General features: G+C 37.5%; 1 protein-coding gene across 2 annotated transcripts in view; it reads left to right on the plus strand.

Moving 5' to 3' along the window:
* Positions 1 to 27,538, plus strand: part of ACTN2 (actinin alpha 2) — a 69,083-nt gene that overhangs the window by 19,088 nt on the left and 22,457 nt on the right. For both annotated transcript variants that reach the window (XM_057379483.1, XM_057379482.1), the window contains exons 2-12: positions 3,869 to 3,983; positions 5,231 to 5,350; positions 11,267 to 11,353; positions 12,393 to 12,480; positions 14,395 to 14,473; positions 17,324 to 17,405; positions 20,617 to 20,702; positions 22,118 to 22,210; positions 23,214 to 23,444; positions 24,573 to 24,720; positions 26,271 to 26,421. In XM_057379483.1, coding sequence (XP_057235466.1) covers positions 3,869 to 3,983; positions 5,231 to 5,350; positions 11,267 to 11,353; positions 12,393 to 12,480; positions 14,395 to 14,473; positions 17,324 to 17,405; positions 20,617 to 20,702; positions 22,118 to 22,210; positions 23,214 to 23,444; positions 24,573 to 24,720; positions 26,271 to 26,421 — 1,280 coding nt within the window. The remainder of the gene's footprint in view (positions 1 to 3,868; positions 3,984 to 5,230; positions 5,351 to 11,266; positions 11,354 to 12,392; positions 12,481 to 14,394; positions 14,474 to 17,323; positions 17,406 to 20,616; positions 20,703 to 22,117; positions 22,211 to 23,213; positions 23,445 to 24,572; positions 24,721 to 26,270; positions 26,422 to 27,538) is intronic.

The raw sequence follows: 27,538 nt of genomic DNA on the forward strand, positions 1-27,538 counted from the left end.
GTGTGCTTTCCAGAAGTGTAGGACAATTCAGATCTCAAAACCACAATTTTTCACAGCAAAGCATGTCCTTCATTGTGCTTGTATAAAAATATTTACTCGAAGTGGGCATACCTTATTCTTTTTTCTGGCACTATCTGCAGTTGATGGATGATTCATTAGGGGAATTATCTTTTTCTGCCCCTTAGTTGCAATCCTACTTGTCAGAGGCTTGTAAAATTAAGTGGTCTAAGTAAATTACCAGGTAAGGGTTTGTTTTTGTTTTTCTGTAGGTATACACTTTGCCATCACAGATCTTTGAATCTGAATTAAGGAGAATATGCTATTGACAGTCATCACAAGGAGGCTAAGTAGGCATAGAACATAAACTGCATTCTCTTTCCTGGAGTTGGTGTTTCCAAAATAGACCTGTGACAGCAGTAGACAATGGTGCATTAAGAGAACATTCACCTGTGGGACTGCAAACTGTTCAGCTTCCTGCCCTGCATCCTCTCTTCTGGGGTCACTCATCCAGGAATGCTAGCAAATTTCCTTTTGTAATAACTAACTTGAAAAGAAGAAATTTTTATTTATTTATCTTTTCTATTTGTAAAGTCATGTATGATAAATAAATTCCAAAAAGAAATGTCTAGCTTTCTGGACACTTGTTTGTATCTTTCCTGGTATTCAGCTTGGTGCCTTCAGTCCTGCCTTGTTTCTCTAGGCAATCTGATATTCTGAAGTGTTCTGTACAGCTCAGCAGAAAAAGGAATTGGCTTTGTCAAAGTCACTTAATAGCTTTTAAATCCCAATGGATTACAAAATTCCAGGACATTATGCTGGCTGTACTATATGCTTGATCTCCAAGACTTGAATGTTCTTTGAATTGTTTCTCAATAACTATGAATAGAATTGTTAGTTAAAGCCAAAGCAGTGAGAACAAGTGGTATCACAATAAGAATAGAGGGATGAGAGTTAAATAAAGTGTGGATTGAGGAACCGGTTAAAGTTGTGCAGTAGTCTTCATTAAGTCACCTAATGAATTGCATCACTGAAAGACAGTCATCACTTCCCTAAGTGTCATTCCTATAACCATGTTTACTCCCAGGAAAGCTCAGCTGGTTTGGAAGGTACCAGGCCATGAAGCCACGTGCCACGAGTCTGCTGTGAAGTTCTGCAGTGGCATTTTCATTTGGAAAGGGTCAGATAGCTCACACCATTTCATAGCCTGGGACACTGATGCAACACTGAAAGCTTTGAGAAACTGTAGTTTGAAAAAAGATGTAACTCTCTTATTCTAAATATAGAAGATAATCAAAACTGTCTAGATACAGATGATCTAAACAGACTCCAATCATAGCAGATTGCTTCAGCAGAACTTGTTATCTCATGAATGGAGGCCTTGTGGTAATTCCAAGTTTATCCTTCAAAATGCTACAAATATTAATACTACTGGAAAGAATTTTAATCTTAATATAAAAAAGCAGATCATAAAACCACTGTCTGTCATCAAAACTATTTATTGAAAACAGCTTGACTCAGCAGTAGCAGCATCTTTTCCTTGTGTATTTCACTGTGACAATGTCTGCTTAGTGTCTGCATAGAGTGAATGAGATGAGAAAACGGTTTGTCTCTCAGCAAATTGAGTGCCATAAAAATGTCCATTTTCAAGAGAAACTATATTAATTATTTGAAAACTATGATCTTTGGGTAATACTTACTTTTTGTGTCCATCAGTGCAGCATCAAGTAAGTTGATTCACATATATATATTTGCCTGATCTTTCTAGGATCCATTTCTTCTTAAGAAGTAACCTTCCTCACAGTAGTAATCAGATTTGTATTTTAAGACTTCTCAGCTGCTGGGGTTGTTGCCATTGAACTTTTAAGATGACAAATGAGGAAAACTCATTTATTTGAGTGGCACAAGGTGAACATTTACCATAAATATCTAAAATATGCGATGGAAATGGCTGAGATTTTTCTCCGAGTTCCTCTCTGAGTTTAGTATAGTGAACCTGGAACAGTTTTACAAACACCAGTAGCAGCTGCACATAAATATATGCCCATCACTGAATTCATCCACTTAAGCTTAATTCATTAAACGCTCATTTATTTACAGGTTTGACTTTCTAATACTTAATGCTAAATTTCCATGCAAAGTTCATGTGCATTTACCTGTAAGTGCCTCCAGCTTTTTTTTTCTGTATCCTTCCAGGATGCTTGTAATAATTTTTAATGTTTGTAAATGACTTAATGCAGTGCTAAGCCTTTTTAGAAACATATCACCAGAACAAGACACTGCTTGAGGCAGACAAATTAAGTCTTATAAACTAGATCCTAACCTTATAATGATCCAAACCAAATGTCATCCTAACCCTCCACCATGTAGTGCCCTGAGGGTGGAGGTGCCTAGAATCTGTGTTGTGAGGATTGGTAAGCTCTGGTTTCAGGTCTCTTCTGAACATTTTTATTTCCTTAAAAGGAGGAAGGTTCTGCCTTCCTGAATGGGAGCTAACATTAAAAAAACTCCCATCTTTTTATCAAAATAGATGTGTGTTGCGGAGATCCTTCAGTGCAGCCTTACTTATCCCAATCTGTGCAGAGAAAAGCTTATGTCTCTACCTGCATTTCACCCTGTGCAGGTCAACAGAATCCCTGCCCAGAACCACTTCCAATATTTTCTTCTCCCTTCTTCTTTTTCTGGGTGCCCAGAATTAGGGGTTTCGCTGTACAGCTCTGCCATATCTATAGCACTTCTTGTTTTCTTTCAGCTGAATAGGAGAAGATGATAAAACTAAAATTTAGGAAGCTATTCCTTATCAGTGTAGGAGCACTGAGGAAAGAGCCCAGAAAGCAGCACATCAGTTCTTTGCATAAGATTGAGTCAAACCCCACAACAGCCAAAATGTTATTCTTTAAAAAAAAAAGATGCATTTTTAAGAATAGACCATTTGGGAAAATTCAGTCCATGTCTTCTTAAGGTATCAAATATGTCTAGAATTTACAGAATTCAGTTCCAGGGAAGATTTTTATCCTAATCTACTGGGCTTCCTTATTCTGTTTCTGAGAGATCAGAAATTAAATAGCCTAAAGAAACAGTCAAGAATAAAGGGAGGCTAAAGGTAATTTCATATTGACAGTTGGGATATATTTATTTTTTTTTAGCTATTTGTATTAAATAGCTAAAAAAAGAACTATGGAAATTTTAAATAGCAAAAGAAGGGGAATTCCAAATATCTGACAATTTTAAGCTGCTGAAGTCTAACAAAATAAAAATGTTTAGTAGGAATGGCTTTGTTGTATAACTAGAGTAAAACACCTGCTGAAATATCTAGTAAGCACAAACTTGCTTTATATATCTCAACAGACACTAAAAGCAAGAACAATTAGTCAGAAGACTGAGAGAAATAATGAATATTTTAAACCAGATTAATTTAACTACTAAGTTTTATGGTAGCCTATGTTTTGACTTCTTTCATATGAAAGGTAACATGTAAATGACCTTTGCAACTGAATTAGTCCTGCTTTTCACCTCTGCAAGTAAAGGCAAAAGTTATTCTCTATGGATAAAAAAAAATTCATGATTGCTTTCATGATCATTTTTTCCCCTGTAAACTTGAGTATCTGCATTTGGGTGCAAATTTTGCTTTTATGTGTAGAACTTTTGTCTGGAGATGCTTTTGCAATCAGAATGTAGCACAAAATTGCTTCTATTCCAGAAATCCTTTGCATCTTCATGTCTGGGATAAGAATTTTGTACTGAGCAACATGTGTAGAATGTGTAGGCATTGGACATCAAAATCTAAGATGCAGCGTTTACTCAGGTGGCTTAGCAGTTGCTTGGAAAATGCTTTGTTGATAAGTATTGTTTTTTTTAATTGCTATTACAGACGTTTACAGCCTGGTGCAATTCCCACCTCAGGAAAGCAGGCACACAGATTGAGAACATTGAGGAGGACTTCAGAAATGGCCTCAAACTGATGCTCCTCTTGGAAGTTATCTCAGGTTAGCTAAAATAAATTTTTCTATGTATTTACAACACACCAACTGAAACACTTAAAAGAACAAAAATTGTTAATGATTCAAAACAGTGAACACAAACTTTAAACAAACTGCAAAGTGAGATAGGAAACATATTGTAAAGCAAAAGGGAGGGGAAAAATAAAGCTCTGCTTTTTCCTTTTCTCCAAAATTTTTTGATTTGTGCTTGTGTTCAGGACATCATAGTGTATCAGGGTATCATTGACAATGCTGTTGTTGGACAAACCAAGAACATTGAAGATATTGTCTTAGCCCCTAACAATTAAAAAAAAACCTTTACACTTAGGTTGCAAATTCATTTTATTCTGCTTTTGTCACGAACATTTTGATTTGCTTTTAATGACTTTGTTGAATGGACTAGCGCTTTTGAAAGTGAATGCCTAAAGTGAACCTAGATCAATATTTACTCACAAATAAAAGGTTTGATTTTTCAAAAGAGTAGAACATCCAATAAATTCTTTTGCTAACTGATGTAAACTCACAATGTCATCTTTGTTATGCATTATTCAGAGGGGCAGTCTCCAAGATAGATCAGAATGCCCCTGAATGGGAAGGGAATAGCTGAAGCTACAAACACACGAGACAGTTTAGATTTTTGCTGTAGATTTCAGTGTGGAAAGAAATTCTTCAGATGGTCATTTCTCATGTAATGGAGAATCTTTCTAGAAATTATTATTCCTTGCGATCATTTGAAAAGATAAGTTTGTTCAAACACATCAGCCTTATGCTCTGAAATGAGCTGCTATGGTGTGCTGGATGAGGTCATTAAAAACCATTCTTCTTGGTCAGATGTGGAAGGATGCTATGGTTGATCTGCTGGATAGCAGCCTGTCTTTACAGTCAGGCAGATAAGGATGATAAGCTCTGAAAACATTCTGCCTCCATGATATTCAGCTACTGGAAAAGACAGTAGCAATGAACCAAAAGCTGAGTAGCAGGAAGTACACATGTCTTCCAGGATATTTTGGGCAATCAACAATTTTACTCTGGCTTTACTGCTATATCAAAAAGATCTAAGTCAGATATCTCAACATTTGAATTTTCTTTTCAGGATTTTGTTCAAGCTTCTTTGGCATTCTTTCAGAAAAACATCTGTTACAATAACTGCTAACTTTTAGGTAGAGTTAGGGCACATCCACTCTTGATTTCTAATCACTTGTGTGTTTGTAGCAAAGTGTATGTAACAACACATTAAATTTGTGCTTCTGCAGGGGAAAGGCTACCAAAACCAGACAGAGGGAAGATGCGCTTCCATAAAATTGCTAATGTCAACAAAGCTCTGGATTACATTGCCAGCAAAGGAGTGAAACTTGTGTCAATTGGTGCAGAAGGTATGTGACAGATTTTGACAGTGCACCTTACTCAGGTCACATTACAAAGAAGTTTGATGGAGACGCCCACATTATGTGCACTCTTCTCTATATATGGGTGCCTCCAAAATCCCTTAATATTGATTGCAGAACTGCATCTGTAAAAGGACAAGAGATGGAAATTTGTGGACAACAGGAGAGAGGGGAATAAATGAGCACTAAGATTATTTTCTCTCCAAGGTTAAATTGAATTGTTTATGTTTCAGTGGGTGCTCATATAATGTTTTTTTCTTACAGAACATTCTGTTGTTCTTGTGCATTATTAAAAATAAGGAGCTCCTTTAGAAACCAGATTGGATTCCTGGGTGTGGTTTATACAATCTGGAGTCTTTAGGAGATATTCAGACAAGACAAAGGCTGACATCATTATTGAGTGACTGGAACCTTCTCCCAATTCATTATGAGATTTTCTGTGGCTGTGTTTCTAAAATTCAGGTGTAGAGTTAAGGGAATCAGAAGAAACTGTAGTAGCTGGGGAGGGACTGAACACATGAAGAAAGTGGAGTGGGATGCTATTTACTAAAGTAATGGCTTTTTTGTTCTGCTGTTCAGGTAGCTAAGTACCTGTGGTTGGCTAGCTAGATTCTGAGAGATGTAAACTGAGCTAAAGAAGGTAGGCTCTCACTGCAAGTGAACCTGTGCCTCCCCAGGAGATTAAATTAATTACTCAAAAATGAAAAAGGTATGTGTAGAACTCATTGCTCCATGAAGATATTTGCACAGTGGTTTTCATAGCCATTAGCATACAAAGAATAATGTGGCTTGCATGATATCCAACTATTTTTGATTGCATAGCTTCAATCATGTGCTTTCTGTGCTTTTTTTCCCACACTCTAACTTGTTCTTAGAGCAAAATTTTGACCGTAACCTCAGTATGATGATGATAAGCTCTCCTATTTTTATTGACATTGTTAGGCTTCTTTTCCTGTTTCCTATTTTTTCCAGGCTTATTTCTACAGGCTTACATGTATCCTTACTCTGGCTTCCAAGACTTGATCCCAAGGAGCTTACTGTAATTGTGGATTGAWCAGGAGTTTCATTTTGTGGGATAAGGATATCTGTAGAAATAATGGAGAGATCTGTCAGCATTCTTTGATCCCACTATGGATTGATGTAGCCCACTTGACTTCTCAAGTGTTGTTTACCAAATCTGTTCAGTTTCTAGATCTAGAAACCAAATATCCCAAGAAATGTGCTCCATGGGCAAAGCATTTGTTTGAACTCAGTCTTTATTTATTTGAGACTGAACTGGGGGGGGGGGCGCGCGCGGCACCTGAGTCCAAATCCATACCATCTATCTTTAGGCACATAACAGAGACGTTTTTTTTGGAATATACCATCAGTGTGGAGAAATGGGAAATTCCCAGAGGCACTTCAGATCTCAGAAGAGCTCTACTGCAATTCAGAGCTATCTCCATCAGTTGTACAGCCATTGCTCTATTCAATGAAGTGGGGTGGAAAAATACGCTGCTGCCTTCAGCCTCTGCCGTTAAGGTTCTTCTGAGAGTGACAAGGCATCGAATGGGCAGCAGAGGGTACTGAAGAGACAAGTTATGTGTGGAAATGAAAATTAGGAATACATAAGCTTGTTTGATAGGTGATGAAGAATTGCTGAGGTCACAGAGCATAGAGAAAATGAATGGTAATTTCTGTCATGTCATCCAGGAGACTCTGAGGCTTCTTACCTAAAAACAAGAGTGTAACAAAAGGAGTATTTTGCGGGACAGAGTGGCTGTTCTCTCTGCTCACAGTTGCACAAGGCTGGAGTGTCTTAAACCAAGACATATAAGCTCATATCTGCTCCTGCAAGGAGCAAGCCATGCCTCTGCACCCCATTTCCCTTATTTTGCCCTGTTTGTTGCTGCTCATTTCTGCCAGGATGCTCAGGCAGGGAAACAGCACTTGAGCACTTTCTGAAGGTAAAGCTATTTGGGATAGCTCAGATTGGACATTGAAAACATTTCAACTGACCCTGTTGTTCTGCTTGGAACCCTTGGTGAGGGTTCAGATGCTCTGTGATTTAGGTGCTCTGTGATAATTGCCTTGGGAGAGGAGGCAGGAGCAAAGGGCAGTAACCTCTTCCAGCTTTTCAGGCACTTGCTGCAAGTTGACTGTCCATACACCCAGTATTCATKTTTGTATGTAACAGCAAGTAACATCACCTTAATCTTAGTAACCCAAGAGATTAAGATGATGTTTTCAGCTTTCATTCCCTGTTTCTGGAATTCACAGTCTGTAAAATGGATGGATTAAAAGCAAAAAATAATTCATTAGAATGAAAAAAAATTAATTATTGGGTGGGAGCATGGGAGAAAAATTCACAGCCTGTGTCATAGCTTAGGTGCAGAGAGGAACCTATCATTGTAAGACGTTGCACTATATAAAGTATGGCCTGATGCCCACATTAGATTATATCTATGTGGGCAGGAGCAGTTAGATTCATGTGCCTTCCACTCCCACTCTAAATAGGCTGAACACAAAGGCAGCTCTGGCACAGACATGCTTAGTGCCCTGTTGAGTTTACTACATCCCCTCTACTAAATTTGTTACCTATGGTGCAGTGTGGTGCTGATACAGCAGTATCACATCTGAACTGAGTATGGTTTCACAATGTGGGACCTCTGGCACCAGGGTGTGTTTAAAGAGTCCCTGTGCCTTCTGGAACTGCATTCTTGCTCCCACGCTTCACAGCCCTGCCCTCTCACTTGGGCCGACAGCTGTTGCTGTAGCTCTGCTGGAGACTGGATCAGCAATATGATCTGGTTTTAAAACACACTCCACCTCTTTTATTTCTTTTGTTGCATTTTTCAGCAACAAAAATTGTTGACCGGGCAGTCATTATAATAGGTTGGAGTGAATGCCAGCAGAGGAGGAAGAGCACAGTCTCCTGGAGTTAGTATTGTCACCAAAATCCCCTTAACTCTCTGTCTGTGTGTGAGCACGGGACATGTGGGCTGGTCCACATCCATCTGTTTGGACATTTTCTGAGTTATGTGGATGCTTGGAATTCTTTTTAATTTCCAAAGCATGGAAGTTTTGTATCTAAATCTGTGGAGAATCATGTTGTTATCTGACATACTGAATGATGAAGAGCATGTAGGCCCATGGGAACAACTGGCACTTAAAATGGGGCCTCAAAATTGTGATTCATATGGGATATCAGCACAAAAATAATACTAATATTTTTAAGGGTCCAGGGATATTCTTTAAAGTCATCATTATTTTTCTGAGCTGACTTCTCTGGGCTGTCTGTGGAGAGGAGAGAGCAGAACACTTTTAATTGTGATGCTGAGCAGAAGCCATATTTGTCTGATCTGTCTTGTCAAATTATCTCTCCACTGGTCATGAAATGAAACTAGAGAGTTAAGAAGCTACAAGAAAATACTGTGGAAGTAGTCCTTTTGAACCATTCACAGTGTAGGAGTTAGAAGTTTCCCCTTAAGTTTTAAAAAAGTGCAGTACCTCCATTTGCAAGGTAATTGCATCCTGAATGAAATCAACTAGATATGGAGAACCACAAGAGACAAGTATCCTGTTAATTGGAAACACTTCTGTATTGCTTTTCTAGGGAGTGGGTAAAATGTTAATGACAACATGATTTGTTGATTTCCTACAAGAAGGTTAGAATTTTAAAAGAATTGATACATAAAACCAAAGCAGAATAAAATAGTGGGACTAAAACCTTTGAGAACTTGCCACACTGCTTTATTTAACATTTTCCCTAGACAGTTTTTATTGTATCCCCTTCACTTTCCCTTCTCTCCTTTTCTGCCCTCAGCCCCAGAAAGCTGTAGCTTTGTGTATGTGAGGAGTAGGAACTATATTCCTGCCAGAGGTAACAGGCAGTATGAAAAAATTAATCAAGTCTTCTATTGACCTGTAGAGGCAAATTATAGGAATGAATGAATACGTTTATTGTTACTGATACTTTTCAATTTTTTACTAACTTGGTTTTTCTTCCTTGTCTTTTATATGAGTCTCTTTTTTTTGTTTTGTTTTTTGTTTTGTTTTATGCTAGCAGTAGATAATGAGAAACCAAAGCTGGCAAATTACTTGAAAATCCTCCTGAGACACAACATTGAAAATTCCCTCTCTTGCTCTTTCATTGTGTCTGTGTGTACATATGGATATGTAAATCAAAACCACGATGTAGTGATTATGCAAATCTATGAATTGATTGCCTGACAATCAGTAATGCTTCCTGAGCATTTAGATACATTTATTTTACATTTGAAGAAATTTGTCTTTACTGTATATACATATCAGACATCTGATCAAAATAGTCAAGTTCTAGACCCAGGAGGAGAGAAGGAAAAGTAGCTACATGCTCTAATTGCCATTTGGTCTTTTTTTGTCTGAAAGGATTTAGTCTTAAGCTATGAACATATTTGAGGTCTTTCAGGGCCAGTAAGAAAGTATGCACGGAAGGCAGGCAGAGTGGTGTAAGAATTCTGGAAAATTAGTGCAAGATCCAAAAGGAAAAGTAGAAAAATAGCCATTCATATATAAACTTGAGTTATCACACTAACAAAATAAGTATAGGGTAGTGATGGGTTWCGTATTTCCTATCCCATGTGTTAATTCCATAGGTTCAAATGACAGCTCGTGTCACGTCCTACTGCAATTTAATGTGTATCTCAAATCTCAAAGATAGCAGCTGCTTTGTTCTGTAAAAGTTGCCCCTGGATTCAGACAACTTTTAAGTGGCAAAGCGACTGCATTTTCTGCTGACACTTCAAGTGGCATTTGATGTTAAATTCAGGAAATTCCTCCTGCTGTAAATTCCTCCTGCTCCTTGTCCAAAACACCAGTGGGCCCCAGGCAGACACAGCTCCTCCACTTTTTGAGAAAGGCTGGAGGTGAATTTCAAGCAGGGGAGCAGCTAGTGCCTTCCCTGCTCCACTGCTCTTCTGATGTGAGGTGACTGGAAAGTCAGTCTGCATTTCCCATCCATGATTGTCCCATCACCTCTCTTCCCAGTGCTGGACCCTCCTTATAGTCTCACTCTGAGTCTTGACTTACTTTTCAGAATGATTTAAGTTTACCACCCAGCTTAAGTGGTCTGGCAGTACATTTTTTGGTGTTGTGAAATTTAAGTTGTGTCACTTAATTACAAAGTGGGAGCAATGGATTCTGACCTGGCGTGTGGCAGRTATTCTCAAGATGCTGTGTTACAGGTAGTCTTAAACAGTCTTGGAACAAAAGGTGAAAAAAACCCCAGAGGCAAAAAAACCCCCATGTATATTACAGATTTGTAAATGTGTGTATGCCTCAGAGCTGTAAGGCGTTACAACCACATGGCCCTGGTTTTGAGTAGCTTGGCAGAAATCTGCGTAGTGTCAGGAGATGCTGTATCTCCTGACATATCTTGTCTGTGCTGCCACTAAAGGTAAATTCTCAAACATATCTAAATAGTATAAGGGAACTTCTGAGTACCATTTTATAAAAAAGAGTACTGTTAATGTCCTGTAGTTTCTTAAAAATTGGGGTAAGACTACGTTTTTTGATTCTGTTCCATTTTAAAACTATCAAAAATTATACTATTCAAACTTTCAATATTTCCCTTCATACTGTCTTTAAAAAGTCACCCTAAAAGGTAAAGATTTTAAACTGATTCAACTACCAGGAGAGAAGGCTTTTATCATGGAAGGACTGAAGTGACCTTAACCTCAGTAATATTCAGTCCTACTGTCAGAGTAGCACAAGCATGAATTTGTTGAAAAATAAACCCAGGTGAACTCTGTGTGAATAAAGAATTATATCAGAAATATAATTAATTTACTTGTTAGAATGTGTTATTTGTAGAAATATATGATTAAAATAAGGTGTAATTTAAAAAACTTAAATACTAAATACCATATTTATTTTTCACCTCAGAAATTGTGGATGGCAATGTGAAAATGACACTGGGTATGATCTGGACTATCATCCTTCGTTTTGCTATTCAGGATATTTCAGTGGAAGGTAATAGTAATACAATTATGTTAAATAACTAAGACATTTGTTTAAAGACATTTTTATATGAATTATGCACAAGTGAGAGGAGTGTTTCTTTTCACAGAAGGTGATACCATAAGTTCTCTACCTGGTAAGAAAATTCATTTCTGAAGGGAAAATTATTTCCTCTCCTCATCTTGACAGAGACCTTGAGCCAGCCTTTTAAGTGCAGAAGTTCTGGTCGTGTCTCTCAGCTACAGAAACATGGCTATGTTTCTAAGCTTTAGTCAGCTGAAACTAATGCTGTATCTTTTGTGTTTCCAACATACTTTTTTAGTCCTGTCCATTTGTCACGTTCTTTGCAAATAAGTATTATCTGATTGTATCACTCTTCTATCACTTTTTTTTCCTCACTGTTTCAGAATTTTTTTTCCTAACTTCTACTTGGTTACTGGCTCCAAAAAGCATTGTTGTAGTACTCTTTAAGTCAAGTCTATGCTTTGAAAGAGTAGAATTCTAGAAACTAATCTCAACTTTCAAACAAAGTACAATTATTTAAATTCGCATGTTATTCTGCCCACATAATTTGTGGGACAGTAAATGTGGACCTAATGGTTCATTTAATAGTTTCTGACCTTTACTTATGCATTCAGATGCCCATAGGGTTCAGATAATAAAGGTATTTTTTAGGCACTTAAACCTCCCTATAAGCAAATGAACTGAGACTACAAGCATATTTCATATAGGCACCAACACAATCTTTTATGTCTATTTGTATTACATTTTTATTGGGTATTTTGTTCCAGTATACAGTCGGCTGTCCAAACAATATAATTCCTTCAACTTCTAACATCCCAGAAATTTTGTGCAGGCTGAGACTAATATTAATTGACCTCTGTATGTTAATGAAGCCCCAATAGTCCCTTTAGATTAGTACCTTTTAGGATTAAATGTTGGTTTATGCCAATCAGTTTCAGGTGGCCAACCACAATTAAGATGACAAGAAATTAATTACTTGAGCACTTTTAAAATTTTTCCTTTTTTTAATCCCTTGTGTCTTCTACAGAGACCTCTGCCAAAGAAGGGCTGCTGCTGTGGTGTCAAAGGAAAACTGCTCCTTACAGAAATGTGAACATTCAGAACTTCCATCTTAGGTAAACTTCAATTATTTCAAGAGGTAGAAGCAATCTCAGAAATGTTACGTCAAGTTTTTCCCACAGTTGTGTAGGAATATATTTGACAGGAGAATTTTGCTTTTCACTGTTAACTAGACTTTTTTCAAATTCATATGTTTTATCTTCAGAGTGTTATTTTGGTTCACCTTTGGCATCATTTATTATGACTTCCATAGTTACTAGTTAGAAGAAAAAGATCCTATGGAATGACCATATTACATTTTTAGAGGTCCTTAAATATGGGAGTTCCTGAGTACTGCAGCATAGTGGCAAATGACTGCTTTCAAAAGAGAGTCAGAGACAAACTTTTCTGCCAAGAAGACCAGTGTGTTGAGCATGCAAATATCTCATTGCAATGAATCAGTCTTTATAATTTGGTAATGTAACCATAAGTAAGGATCACAAAATGCACTTAGTGTATACAAAACTAACTATAAAACAGCACTTTAAACATGTTTGTTTTCAGATTCAGGATCATAACCTAAGCTGAAAATTTTAGTAAAGCTCTAGCCTCTGTTTTTCTGTTTTCATTAAGGCCTAGAATGGGAGTTCCAGGCCATTCACAGACTGCCTGGTTTGGGGATTTCACTGGGCTGGTTCCTGAAGTTGTTCCACGGGACCTCCCTCATTAAACTACGTGACCTGCCATGTGCATTGTTTAACCATGTGATCTTCCCTTTCCTGAGACCCTTCTAGTATCTAAAACAAGAGCTCTATAAGTGTTTTGAATTAGTTCTAAAGGTGTAGTACCTACATTTAGGACAAAGAAGATACAGTAGATGCATTCCAAGATAAGAAAAATTTGTTTGAATTGCAGTTCATATATTGCCTTTCAGAGATCTGAAATTTGTTATGTGTTACTTTCCTAGAATATGCAAAGGTATATTTAATAGAACTTTATATGACTCCATACTATAAGTTACAGTATCAGAATCTTAGTGTGTATATATATTATACTGGTCTGATCCATGATATGGGAAAAACATCTTGAATGGGAGTACCTTTGGTTCTCGGTTTGATTCAGTTTTACATTCTGGGTGGTTTTATATTCTATTTGATTTTGTTACATTTTTATAGGATATGGTTCTGTTATTTGAAGGACCTACTCAGGCATCTCAGTAAATAAGATTTTAACAATCTCAACATGTTTAGGCTTATGAAATAACTGTGCAGGACAAAACCTCAAGCCTCAGTCACTGTGCTTAAAGTGTTTACATAAAATATTTTTCAGAATAATTGCTTCTGGCTGAAAGAAACCTCTCATAATCCTTCCAAAAATATGTTATTTGTACCTCCATTCATTTCCTGTTCTTGTCACAAAAGGTAGCGGGTCTGAAGTCAGGATGAAGTGTAAGAACTCAGATCAAAGCTGTCATATGTGTGAAGTGTTTTAAATAAACTGAGATGATTTATGATGTCTAGCTTCTCTGAGCACATGGCTATGCCAGTAAAATTCCCTGAAATAACAAAGAAAAAGCTAATTGTTTCTGCAAATTCTAGTAATTGCAAGTTTGCTCTCCTTTGATTTTTTTTCACAAATATGCTGTGAGTGTAATAAGAGATTATGCACTTTCATGGGTGAATGTGTACTTGAGCTGTCCTAGAGTTCTGCATGAATTAAGCAATTGAAATCAGGGACTGTAGCACAAAATGTACATTGCCTAGAAAGTATTTGGAGTCCTTAAGTGTGTATGGACTGTGGAGTAAGAGATGTGCTATAGTTAAAGGAGTACAGTAAGAGAACAGCTCAGAGAGAGTTGACAGGGAATAATTGTCAGGATTTGACAGAATTCCTGCTTTATTTTAAGCCTTGAGTGAGGATCAAACTGTAAAATGCCATTAATTTATTTACTAATTTTTTTTCCATTTTATTTATTTTTTTTTGTTGTAAAGCTGGAAAGATGGCCTTGGATTATGTGCACTTATCCACAGACACCGACCTGATCTTATTGACTACTCCAAGCTAAATAAGGTCATCAGTCTGGGTGGTACAGCATGCTGTCCTGTAGTGATTTGGCTTGCTTCTGGTTTGCTTAGCATGTTTTCCAAAAGAGAGACCGAAGGGTGCATACTAATTCTGACTGGCTTCTAAGGTCCTTCCCAAAAGAACCTCGGTGACATGAGGGAGAGGACCTCCTGACTGTCCTGTGTCCTTTCCTTCCCATTACAATATGTTTGGCATTTAATTGCAAATAATCTGGTCCTCAAATGCTGGCAGTTAATGAAGTCTTTACACTGCCCAATATGGATGTTAAATCAAATACATTGGAATTATCCATTTACCACTGTCTGGTGTAAATGACTGTAGATCGCAGAGCAGTAAACAGCGACATGATGATTAATCCTTAGATATTTTAGAATAAACACTACTCTTTCTAATTAAGAGTACACTGTAAGTTATGAGTCTTCCATAGAAAATATTCACTGATTCTCAGATTATACTTCTACCTATACTCCTAGACAAGGGGAAACAAAACTGATATACTAACTCCCTTAGGTAACACCTCACGGGGATTACAAAATATTTTATTACAGCATGCTACTTATGGCAAAATACATGTTTTTTAAAAGATACTTTGGTTTGAGAGGGAGGAGTGAGGAATGAGCAGTAATGTCAGAATTTCTTGGTGTCATTACTGCAGAAAAAATCATAGAAACAAAGTAGAATGTTGTTGTTTCACATTAAGTGAATCAATACATACATGCTTTCTTTCTGCTTTCTAGAATGAATGCTTCTTGAGGACTTATGTAAATACCAGTGCAACAGAAACCTTAATCATGGTTTTAATCTGTTGTGTGCAACTTTGCATTGATGAAAGAGGCTGGTAAAACATCAAGTCTATTTTTCCATTCCATGCCCTTTCATTACAAATTGATTTACTAGTTGAATCAACTGTTATTAGAAATTCCTTGATGAAAAAGAAAAGATAAATGAATGAAGTGAAATTATTTTAAAACTGCTTTATATATGTATTCAATTTATGCCAGGTTCCCCAAAGTGTGCAGTAATGAAAATTAAATGAACTTAGTACTGAATACATACAATTTTAATTTAGGCATCTCTTAAAAGAACAGCAGATCTGAACCAAAGAGCAAAATATTAGCTACCAGTACCAGCTTGTTCTCTAATTCTATGTGTAGCCTTTCCTACAGGTTAAACAGATTAATCGAATTACTAAACTACCTGTCTCTGTGCACATGTACTTATCATGCATAATATGAACAGAAGTGAATTTGATTGAATTTGTGCTTTGAAAATTGGTACATGGTACTAAAGAACATCACAGAAAAACTGTCCCACAGATGAGTGCTGAGAAAAGGGAACAGAACATAAGCAGGTCTGCTTCAACGTTACTATTTCTCTCTTGGAGGTTTCCAAAATAAGAACAGGTCAAGTTTCAAATTGAGGCTGAGCTGTTGTACATAAAGCATATGCAGAAAAAAATCCTAAAATAGATCTTGCTTTTTTGCCTTGGCTGTGTTTGATTGACTCTTCATTTTGGTTACATTAACAGCTGTCTTGGTGTCTTGTTTCTTATTTCCTTCACGCTGTCCTTTCCTTTTCTCACCAATATGTTTTGTGTGAACTTGTAGCTGGAAAGATGGCTTTGCTTTCAACGCCCTTATCCATAGACACAGGCCTGATCTCCTTGACTATGCCAAGCTAGATGAGGTATTTCTTTAGCTGTAGCAGAGATTTCTAGTTATTGTAGCTTGTAGTTCTGTTTTAAAGGATGGGTGATGGAAATCCCCAATTATTCAGAATTTGCTATGATTTTAAAGAAATCCTTTACCAGTGGAGCACTATTTCCTCATGCATTTAGTACCAAGCACACAAATAGGAGGTGCTCATCACTCATTCATAAGCTTTAATCTAGTCAGTAGGTTTCACTTAGATTTACTGTCTTTTTTACTTTGCTTTTCTCCATCCCATTTTTCCAGTCTCTCTCTCTGTAGACATGGGCATTATTCAGAGTGTCTATGACTGGTTAGCATTTTGGGACTTTGTCAAAATGATAATAGCATTAACGGCATGAGCTGCCATTTCACATAGCATGTTTTCCCTCCAAGCTGATACAGGAAGGCTGCCTTAATGGCAGCCCTAATCTGACACATTCCTTCATTGTCAGCAACATCTGTCTGTAATCTAACACATGAAATGTGTGCTCTCCATCTCAGCTGTGCTCACTGCTTCCTTTCTCTTTCCTTCAAGGACCAAAATCTCAAAACCAGAGGAATTGCTTGAATTTCCACAACCCTAAAATTAAGTTTATAGAGCCATTATGGATTTTTATTTCCAAGCCCAAACTCTTTTGGCAAGTTTTGCTCCTTCTGGAGAATGGCCCTGTCTGTGCTTGCTTCTTCTCATGCTTGCACCTGAACAGCATAGATAGCAGTAGAAGTCATATCACTGTGATGTACTATATAGTGGGTATAAAATAGGCAGGAATAACTTGATGTTGAATGGTCTAATTTAGCCTGCTGGTCCAGTGGCCTTTAGTGTCTATATTGCTGCTGTACTTCATTCAGAATTAGCTTGGAACTGAGGATACACTGCATATGTTACCTGCGTTCACCTCCAGAACACATTGGCAGTAGAGTTCTGGATTATTAAAGTTTTAGAAAATAGCTGGTTAAAGTTTTCTTTTGAAAGCATAGCAGCAGATGCACCAAAAGTTCATATACCTAGACTATGTTTTTTGAAGAGCAATAGCTGTGACTGCAGTTTACAGTTTGGAAAAACAGAAGTCGAGTTTTAGTGTACCTACTCTAGTCTTGTGTCAACGTCTATCTTTGACTCACTGTATTTTTTTTAATGCAGGATGACCCCATAGGAAATATTAACCTTGCCATGGAAATTGCTGAAAAGCATTTGGATATCCCAAAGATGCTGGATGCAGAAGGTGAGAGTTATCTTATTGATGTTTGTGTTGCACATAAGCAAAACACAGTAAAATTCCTTTTTTTTTTTTTCCTAGCAGATTTTCAGTATTCCTTCCATACAAATCATAATGTAGCAACCTGCTTCATTTTCAAACAATATTTTCATTTTTTTTCCTGGTGCACTGGATAATTTCACTCACTTTTTGCTTCGTTATTTATGGTTTGTTAATGTTTGCATTTATTTTAGCACTTTAGACACTAACCTAGCACATGGTCCCACTGTCTTAATTTAGATAAAATGCAGGATCAAAAATTAATTCTTGCCTTTAAATTAAAATCTGTTTCTAATAAAGGGAAATATAGCTTAAGCTTAAAGCTTAAAGTGTTTGAGGGGCCAAAAATAGAAATAGAAATACAAAACTTTCAAAATATACTAGCACACACCTTTCCTCCTCTGAGGGAGAGCTAGGTTGAGGGAGGCATTTTTTTTTTGTTTATTTTAGTTGTAAACTTTTTGTGGTGATAGTTTTAACAAATAATTTGTGTGTCTCCAATTATCTTTAGTTTCCTATATTTCTTCAAGATAACCAAACATTTGTACTCCGAGCAAAAAATGCTACCAAAATACTGGATTTTGGTGGCTTTTCAGTAGAGCAGTGATAATATGGGAATTATCCAGGGCACTCAAACTGGCTACACTTGCTCCTCTTGAAGTCTTCATTCGGAAAGTTAGGCAGGACGATTTGGAAAATCCAGGTTGGAACCACTTCGTTTAAGAGTACGTTCACTTTCATGCTTCAAAACAAATTGGTTTTGTCTTTTCAACTGCAATTCCCCTTTCAAACACCACTTAATCATTTTGGTTTGTAATGCTGTGGAAGGAATAAACAGAAGTGCTCTCTCCTTGCCATTGAGCAGCTCATACTATCATTCTCCTTTCTACATTTTTTTTCTCTTCATAGTCAATATAAGAAATCTTTTCCTCACCAGGTTTTCTGCCCATTCTATCTCTTATCTTCCTATTCTCCTCTTGGCAGGGGAGGAGGTAATGAAATTAAATTTCTTCTGATATTCTCTGAGTATTCATGGTCACTTTTTACTATCTTTACTTCCACTGTGWTCTCCATGGAAACTCTGCAAACTTTTGTTCACAGCTATGCAAAATCAGTAAATGTATTGGTGCCGAACATAAAAATCTCACATTTAACTTTAGAAATTGTCACCTCATTCCTGGGTCTTTTCATGTCAGCGTCTTTCCCCTCCTTACAATCCTTGCAGTAAGCACTAGAATAACTCATTACTCAGGCATAACTGCTGCAAAAACACCTTTTTCTGTCTTTCTCTGTTAAGTATTGAAAAGGCCTATTTTTGCCCATGGATGCATGACCTTGATTGCCCACACTTTTCACTCTTTCCTGCCATGGTAGGGACAAAGCCATTTGCCAGCCAAGCCAAACCCTCCTGTGATTTATGTTATTAACTAAAAAGTTGTGCTGGCACAGGGATTTCAGAACTGCTACCATCCAAGCTTTTCTAAGCACAAAATGTATTTCTGGACTGAAGAAGTTGTACAGGTTTCCAATGTCAGTACCCTGTCAGCCACAGGGACCCTGTGCTGATGCACACTCAGTGCAGTTCTGTCAGTGGCTGTGTTTAGCTCTGCAATAATTGCAGTGATTTAGGTGAGATTGCTTTGGAGTGGCAGTGAAGCTGAATCCAGTAGATCTGCCAGCCATACCATCTGCTTGGAAGTTTCCACAAACCAGAAGGCAGCAATACCCTTCTGTACAGTCTCAGACTTCAGATTTACTATTTCAGGAAGAGTCGTATCTTTTGTGCTTACTGATTCCTAAAGCTTAGGTGGCTTCACACTCATATCAGTAAACAGGTGCAACCTGAATAATGATGTATTTGTTTGGAATCCTTACAGAACTGAGGTGACACCATTAGCATAATCAGGTGAAAGTACCTTGTGAGAATTTCTGAGCAGTTAACCCTCTTCTCTCTACACAGATGTAGTAAACACTGCCAGACCTGATGAAAGAGCCATTATGACTTATGTTTCCTGTTACTACCATGCATTTGCTGGTGCTCAGAAGGTGAGATTGTAGATAGATCAGATCTCATCCTTCACCTTCTGTCTTGTTTCTTTCTGCAATTTTTCCTTTTCTGATCTTTTCCTTACTCGTTACCGGAACAGCATCTTAGAGCTGAGCTCATTTCCTGTCACCTGATTTGCTCTGTGAGCTGCTGTCTTGGTAGAGCCAGTAGTAATCTATCCATTTGTTCCATGGAAACAAACCTTCCCGTCTCATCTTTCTGCATATTTACTAATAATATCCAGTAGGTTTTTGACAACTGGTTCCTGAATGGGATAGAGGATAATATTCCCTTTAAATGAACTTGAGTGCATTCATTTGAAGCACCATTAAAAATGCAACATGAAAATAAGCTGAGAATGAAAAACAATTTCAATAGTAGAATGCCATCTTTCTTTTCTCTGCTGGATATTATTTCTGCTACAGGTGTCAAAATCATCATAACATGCTCAGAAAGTAAGCCCTTCTATTATGCTYTCAGGATAGTTTTTAAAATGTTAAATGCTTAATGATAAGTAAAAACAGCAACATAAAATGACGGTACTATGCAAAACAGACACAGAAACATATAGAGACGTCTCAGACAAGCTCTGGAATCATAGCCTAAGGAAAAGAAGGAAAATTCTGAAAAGTGAGGGGGATTGGAGGTGGGCATACTTCAGATATTGGTAATATAAAGAATACTGATATATACTGCTAAGGTTATAACTAATCCATGTGCAACTGCCAGAGAACATCTCCCCGGACTGAAATGTTATCTGCCTTTCCTGTGTCTTAGTCAAAACCCCCTCTGTCTAAGTCACCAGATATATGTGTGCCACTTCCTAAGCTGACTGTCCTGGTAAAATAAAGGTCACTTCCCCTATTAAATATTGCAGGATCACACATATTTTAAAAAATCCTCCTCTTTGTATGAGCCTATACTGAGTTTTTTGGTGTTCTTTTTATTCTGTCAGCATCACTCAATCTAACACTAAATTTATTACAGCTTTATAGAATTTCTAAAATACAGAACTATGGACAAGAAAACAATAAGAAGGACATGAAGTTATGCATTTATTTATTTATCCTATTTTCTACTCCTCGATTCCTTTTTTTCTTGTTTTGTTTTAATTTCTCCCCCCTCTTGTAGATATTGTGAACACTCCCAAACCTGATGAGAGAGCTATCATGACATATGTGTCCTGCTTCTACCATGCTTTTGCTGGAGCAGAGCAGGTATTAATCGACTATCCCTTCAGGTTGCTGTGTTTTTGATTGGTTGTTTCACATTTCCACTAACTATTTAACAAAACAACTAATTTAGTACTATGTGGTTTTTACTTGAGCCACTAATATTTTTTTTAACCAACTCTCAAACCTGTTTTAACTACATGTTGTGTAACAAATTAACTTCTTTAATTCAAAGAGACATCTCAGTTTCTCATTTTGGGTCTTTATTTGGTGATGTTAAAGATTGTTTCAGAAATAATGTATTTGAAGATATGGTAAAGTGGAGTTGTTGCTTGTTGCTACAACATCTTATGTGTTTGCTGCATAACAGAATGTTTGATTTTTGGAGATTGAAACTTACTCATGCTGAGTAGTAATTTAGGGCTAGATTTTCCAGGATACTTAAAGGCACTGAAAGGCACAGAAGACATCCAGCACAGTATTTGTGTCTGGTTCTCACTGAAGCCAACATAATTATTTGTGGATGAAAGTACTAGTACAAAAGTCATGAACATCAACAGCAGACCTTAATTGATTGGATTGTCACTTAGAAATGTTGCATTTTCCACTCTTCTGCTTCATGCATTTCTAGCCTACAAATGGACATAACCCAACTTATGTTAAAAAACAAAAACAAAAACAAAAACAAAATAACCCTTAAAATAGTTGATATTTCCCTTCATCCTCAGGATTGAATTTCCCTTCCTGTCTGCTAGGTCGCTTATACCTTACCATAGCCCAATTACATTGTTGTACCCTCTCGCTTCTAGGTATAAAGGTTTTGCAAGTCATGCAAAAAGGGAATTCCAAATACTCTGTAACACAGGACTCTACATGAATGTTTATTTCATTAGATGTAGTCCAGAGTCATATTGTATGGCAGTATTGCTCTGTGATAGCAAACTAGTAAATTTTAAATGTGGCAGAGCTACAAAGCATCTTCACATTTAAATTTGTCAGGAGGCATGAAAAGATTTGCTGACAGTGGTTGAGCTGCACTTATTCTCAAGGGTACACGTACATATGATATGCAGATATAGAGTGGTTTGAAGCTCCTGCATCACATGTCATGTCTTTCTAGTGTGGCAAACAAATCTAATACTTCTTGGATGTGATTTTAAAAAATAACCTAGTAGGATATCTTTAAGAATGGCCTAAGTTGTCTTCAAAAAGATTTATTAGACAACTATATAATGAGGCTTCACTGTACAAGAAGGGAACTTCTGTGCTGATCTATGCCTCATTCAGGCCATTGGAATCTATGACTACAGAAGGAGGGGAAATGAGGATCTAAGTAACCTAGGAGCATATAAAAGAATGTGATCTTTTATTGCAGCAGCCATGTTCTTTCTCTGTCCAAGCCTATACCTTTCTCAGAATGTGTTTATGAATACATCCTGTTTATTTGCTGTGTGTTACAGGCTGAGACTGCAGCTAACCGGATCTGTAAGGTGCTTGCTGTGAATCAGGAAAATGAGAGGTTGATGGAAGAGTATGAGAGACTAGCAAGTGAGGTAAGGAAGCTCTGTCTGTAATGTGGTGACACTTACGTTTGTGTAATACTGGAAGCTGAAAGATTCACGCACTCTCTTCAAGACAGCAAAGTGGAGACCCTTTAAGGGTCACAGTGGCAGGTTACCCAGCCCAGATGCCCAAGATATCAAGGTTCAGGTGATTCCTTTGCCACAGACTTCCTGTGTGACCTTCAGCAAGTCAGTCAGTCTTGTTAACTTGTTAAAGTGCCCAAAAGGGTGTCCTGAAGACTGTCATCCATCTGCCCCAAGACCAAGCTTCCTGTCTCTCTAATCTTCAAAGACAGCAATTCTTGTCCACGTGTGGCACACACCAGATCCTGTCACTCCAAGCGAGCCTGGTGGCTTTGTGTACTGCAACACACACCTGGAGAGGGTCTGTCAGGTGCTCACAATTCACCTGTGAGCATGGACAGCAGATGAATGAACAGATCAATGTTCTCCTCCTGTCCTATCTCAGTAAATGGCAAATCTGTTGATCAGGAGTACAGTGCACAAGTGAGAGCTCTCTTGCCTTGTATGCATAACCTGCAAAAACATACTGAGATCACAGCATTACTTTCTGTGTCCAAAATTGCACTAATGACCCTCTGAGTGAAGATTTTTATATGACCTGAGGCTGGTTTCTGTCATGATCCCATAACTACAACTACCTGAAACACCAAGACCAATACTTTTGAAAGTGGCAAATGAACTTGGGTAACTCAGATTTTGAGTAAATAGGTAGAGACACCTTACATGTGTGTTAATCTTTCTGAAAATCAGGGTGTTTTTAGAAATACCTAGAATAGCTGGGTAAATTTGCTGTAAAAGTATTGTTCAGCTTTGAATATCTTGTGTTTACTTGCCTTTAAGGCATCAGTACCAACTAAAGTCAGTAATATTAAAATGGATCAAACTTAATTAAGCGTCGTTTGTTCAATGTAATCTTTTTCTTCTTGCTTTTCCATTGCTTTTATTTGACTTGTTTATATTTGTTTGAAAGCTTTTAGAATGGATTCGCCGGACAATTCCTTGGCTGGAGAACAGGACCCCAGAGAAAACAATGCAGGCTATGCAGAAGAAATTAGAGGATTTCCGGGACTACCGCCGCAAACACAAACCTCCCAAAGTCCAGGAGAAATGTCAGCTGGAGATCAATTTCAACACCCTGCAGACAAAGCTGAGGATCAGCAATCGGCCAGCTTTCATGCCTTCAGAGGGGAAAATGGTTTCAGTAAGTAAAGGAGGCATCAATATTCTGTTTGCTTTATCAACCATCTCTCACAAACTTCAGCATAAAGAATTGTAAGGCCATTTTAAATCATCCTCAGAAACATCAGTTTGTTGCACTTTTTCTATACCAAACTCTTTTTACACGTTCCTTTTCATTCTAGAATCTTGCTTTCTAATAAGCATGCTCCTGCTATATTGAAGGCTTTCATAAAAACGAATTATCTGGAGATGCAAAACAATGTAGAACTTCCTTTGGGAATGTTATCAATAGTTCTGTATCAGTGAGGCCAAGTATTGCTTATTTAAGCTTAACTCAGTGGTTTTGCTGATATTTTTAACATCGAACTTAACCAAACAGACATTACTCAGTACATATTTCTGCATTTTTCTATTCTGCTTTTTTTCTTATGTCTATGAAGATAAGAATAGTCAGGACCAAGAATTCTCAACTGCTGCTAAGTTCTGCGACTTGACTGTGGGTCAGAACATTTCCTGTGTAATATAGCAAACATGTTTCTGTACTCTGTTCTATCACTGTGTTTTGCTTTCTCAGATTTCATAAACAATAGTATTGCTCTATTTGAAAAGTGGCCATTTCCCACTTCCCATATGCAGAAAATTAGGGCCCTGTTACTTCAGTTTCCTATTCATGCCATGTTCATTTTTGTGAGGAAGCTCATAAAACTTTGTGTTCCATAGAAGGTGAAATGAATTTGTATTCCAAGTAAAATGCACACCAAATCCTCTTGACACTAATTACTTTGCTACTGTCAACTTGTGAAAGCAAAGCACTTTCATTTTGATAGCAGATAGGTATATCATAAAAGAACACATACATTGTAAAATGGGAGATAAAAGCAATTTATTGTGAAGACATTTGACATGTAGCCATGCTTGGAAACCATTTCTACAGGGGCCCCTTTCATGAACCCACCTCATACAACACTATGTGGAGCAGGTGTCTGCACTAAAAGACAACTGCCAGACAACATTTTCTATGATTCTGTGAATTTACAAAATCTCAACATCAAAACTTCTCTTTTTGAAGCCAAATTTTGACTGCATGAAAAATCTTTAAATTTAGATAAAAAGAGATTGCATCCATCTCTCCAATGTATTCTCCTCACAGGATATTGCTGGTGCTTGGCAGAGACTTGAACAAGCTGAGAAAGGCTATGAAGAGTGGCTGCTGAATGAAATAAGACGACTGGAAAGACTTGAACACTTGGCTGAGAAATTTAGGCAGAAGGCTTCCACTCATGAACAGTGGGCGTATGGTGAGCAGAGATGGCTTTCAACATTTTTTGTATTTTAATGTTCAAAGTTAATGTTAACTTTTAATGTTCAAAGTTGAACTGTCAGTGCTGAGTATTTGCCAGCCATGAACTCACTCATAAGCTGTTTGGACAATTTCAGAAAACTAAAATAATAACAGAAAAAATGTCAGGTTTTGTTGACTGTAGTCATGATCCTAACTTGTTAGCATGTTGCTAATGAGATGTAACTGTAAAAATCATACTTGAAGTAGTGAGTCAAACTTAATGGGAATATTCTGCATTTGAATAGAGGCCATTACTGCTAATGTATTCCCATGTATTTGTACACCAGCAGTCCAACCAGGAACACAGTCATATTACTGGTTGAATGTGAAATTATTAACAGAGGTATACTGAGTTTGTTATTATTTGATCAACATGATGTTCTGAAAAGTCCAGATAAATGACGTGATAATAACTCATTTCTGCTTTGCTCCAAACCCTGGATTACACCCATTTTTAGTCCTGGCTTTTAATAATAACCTAACCTCATGTGCAGTTGTGACACCTGTAGGACCATACAACGGCTTTCAGTCAGTCTTTCAGTTTTGTTGGGGACTATCAAACACAGGTCTGCTTTACCATCCTGACAACTCTCTTCCTGTTTCTGCCATGCTTCTGACTTTCTCCAGCTAGATTCTTTTGACAATGTAAAAGTGAATCAGAGTCCATCCTCTAGCACTTGCTGAAAGTATGTAAGGCTGTAAATGGCTGCCAAGCAGATAATAGAAGGGAAACTACAGCATTTATCACTGAGAACTTATTTTCTGAGCATAAACTACACATGGTGACAAGTTGTAGCTGTTGTGCAGGGAGAACTTCACATAAACTGGTATACAGCAAGAGAAACAACAGTCATTTCTGGCTCTAGGATTCACAGAGCTGCGTAATGTAACGTGGTGGGTGCATCTGCAGGGCCTGTCTGTGTGGATTCAGTTGTCCAACACCAGAGCTACTCAGCAGTAGTATTTCAGTTTCTACTTAATCTTTGCTTCCCTAGACTTCTTTTCCAGTTGAAATTCAGTGTTCAATGCAAAAGCAGTCACTCATCTCGGGTTTGTTTTTTTTTTTTTTTTTTGTTTTTAAGTGCTGAAATGAACAATGAAGGCAGAACATAAAAAAATAATAAGATCATTAGTAAGAGTGAAGTTGACTACAGCAGTGTGATTTCTGATTTTGGAAGTCTGTTCTACAAAAACTTATCAGAATGGTTTAGGGATACAGTTTTTGCTAATATATCTTTTTTTTTTTTTTATGCCAGTTTCTTCAGCAATGTAATATTCACAATTTTAAGCAGCCTGTGCAAAAATCAAGACATTACTGTGAGTTCTTTAAAAATACACATTTCTAATGAACACGTGCTGGCAATTTGGTGCTGATTTCAGTGGAGGTGGGATTTAATTTCATACATATGATTTTCACCATGTCTCAACTAAAAGCAGATCAAATTTGCAATTTTTCTAACAAATAAATTGGTAAAAAAYGAGTAATATTTAAATTTCCTCTTTCAGGCAAAGAGCAGAGCTTGCTTCAGAAGGATTATGAGTCYGCCACTCTGACAGAAGTTCGTGCCATGTTAAGGAAACATGAAGCTTTTGAGAGCGATTTGGCTGCTCACCAGGACAGGGTGGAACAGATTGCTGCCATTGCCCAGGAGCTGAAGTATGTTCCATTTAAAGGCTTGCAGCTGCTGACATTTAACTTTGTGATAAACTCTTTCCAATGAATTTGATAGTGTCATAGGTACCAACATAGGAATTCCAGACATAGCTTCATAAGTATATTATCTGAGCTGGTAACTGAGACCTTTCCCTCATCTCTCCCTTGCCCCCAACCAAATATAGATATTCAACTGACCAAAATTACTTGAAAACAAACAATTTTAACCTGAATTAACAGTAATCTTTTAGTATGAGCTCTACCCATGAGTCCATTGTGTGTCGATGGGAATCCTGGAGGTGTTTATTTCTCAATTCATATGGTCTTCTGAGAGGTAAGGGCTATGAGCTGTTTAACTTAGAAAAAAATAACACACAAATTACAGATCTTTGCAGGTGTATCGGTCCTTTCAAAAAGCTTCACATCCCCATATTCTCTCTGTAATAGTGGGTAGTGCACCGACTTTCCTGCAGATTTTATTGTCTCTAATATGCTTACTTTCACAATCTCTTCATATTATATTTGGAAGTGCTACTGCCTCCATTTTACAGAAGGCATATGGAAACTAAATAACTTGCTCAGGGTTGCACAAGAAATCAGGCACATGCAAGGCTCTCCTATAGGGGAGCTGGAGTCTTCTCTCTCAGTTCCATCAATTTAGCCCACACACTAGGCCCAGAGAAAACACAGCCAAAGCTGCGAACAGCTCTGCAACACATTTAGTCTACACATGTAGGCTGTGTTGCTGACATCAGCTGCATAGGTCAGCAATATGAATAGTCAAGGCTCTGGACAGATGCCTTATGGCAGCAAAGTCCCAAGTGTTAAGTTAGTCTGGCTAAACTCTGTCCCTATTGGTGGTGGTTGCTTTTGTTTATGGGAAGATTGTTAATTCTCCTCTGTGAAGCAGGATTTTGTGACCGATGCTCAGCCCACACTGATAAGACTGTAGCATTATGTATGGATGTCCCTGTTCAGGTAAAGACATCTTGGTGTCTACACCAAGTAAACACATTTGATTTTATCACCTTATGCAATTAATTGCAGTGGTTTTGTACTGTAAATCAGTGGTGCCACTCCTGGTCTTGGCAGTTTGGCCCTTGCAGTATAAATCTCTCAA

This window comes from Malurus melanocephalus, unplaced genomic scaffold (assembly GCF_030028575.1).
Source record: "Malurus melanocephalus ecotype Western Australia unplaced genomic scaffold, MMel_1.1 scaffold_408, whole genome shotgun sequence".
Taxonomy (NCBI): Eukaryota; Metazoa; Chordata; class Aves; order Passeriformes; family Maluridae; genus Malurus; species Malurus melanocephalus.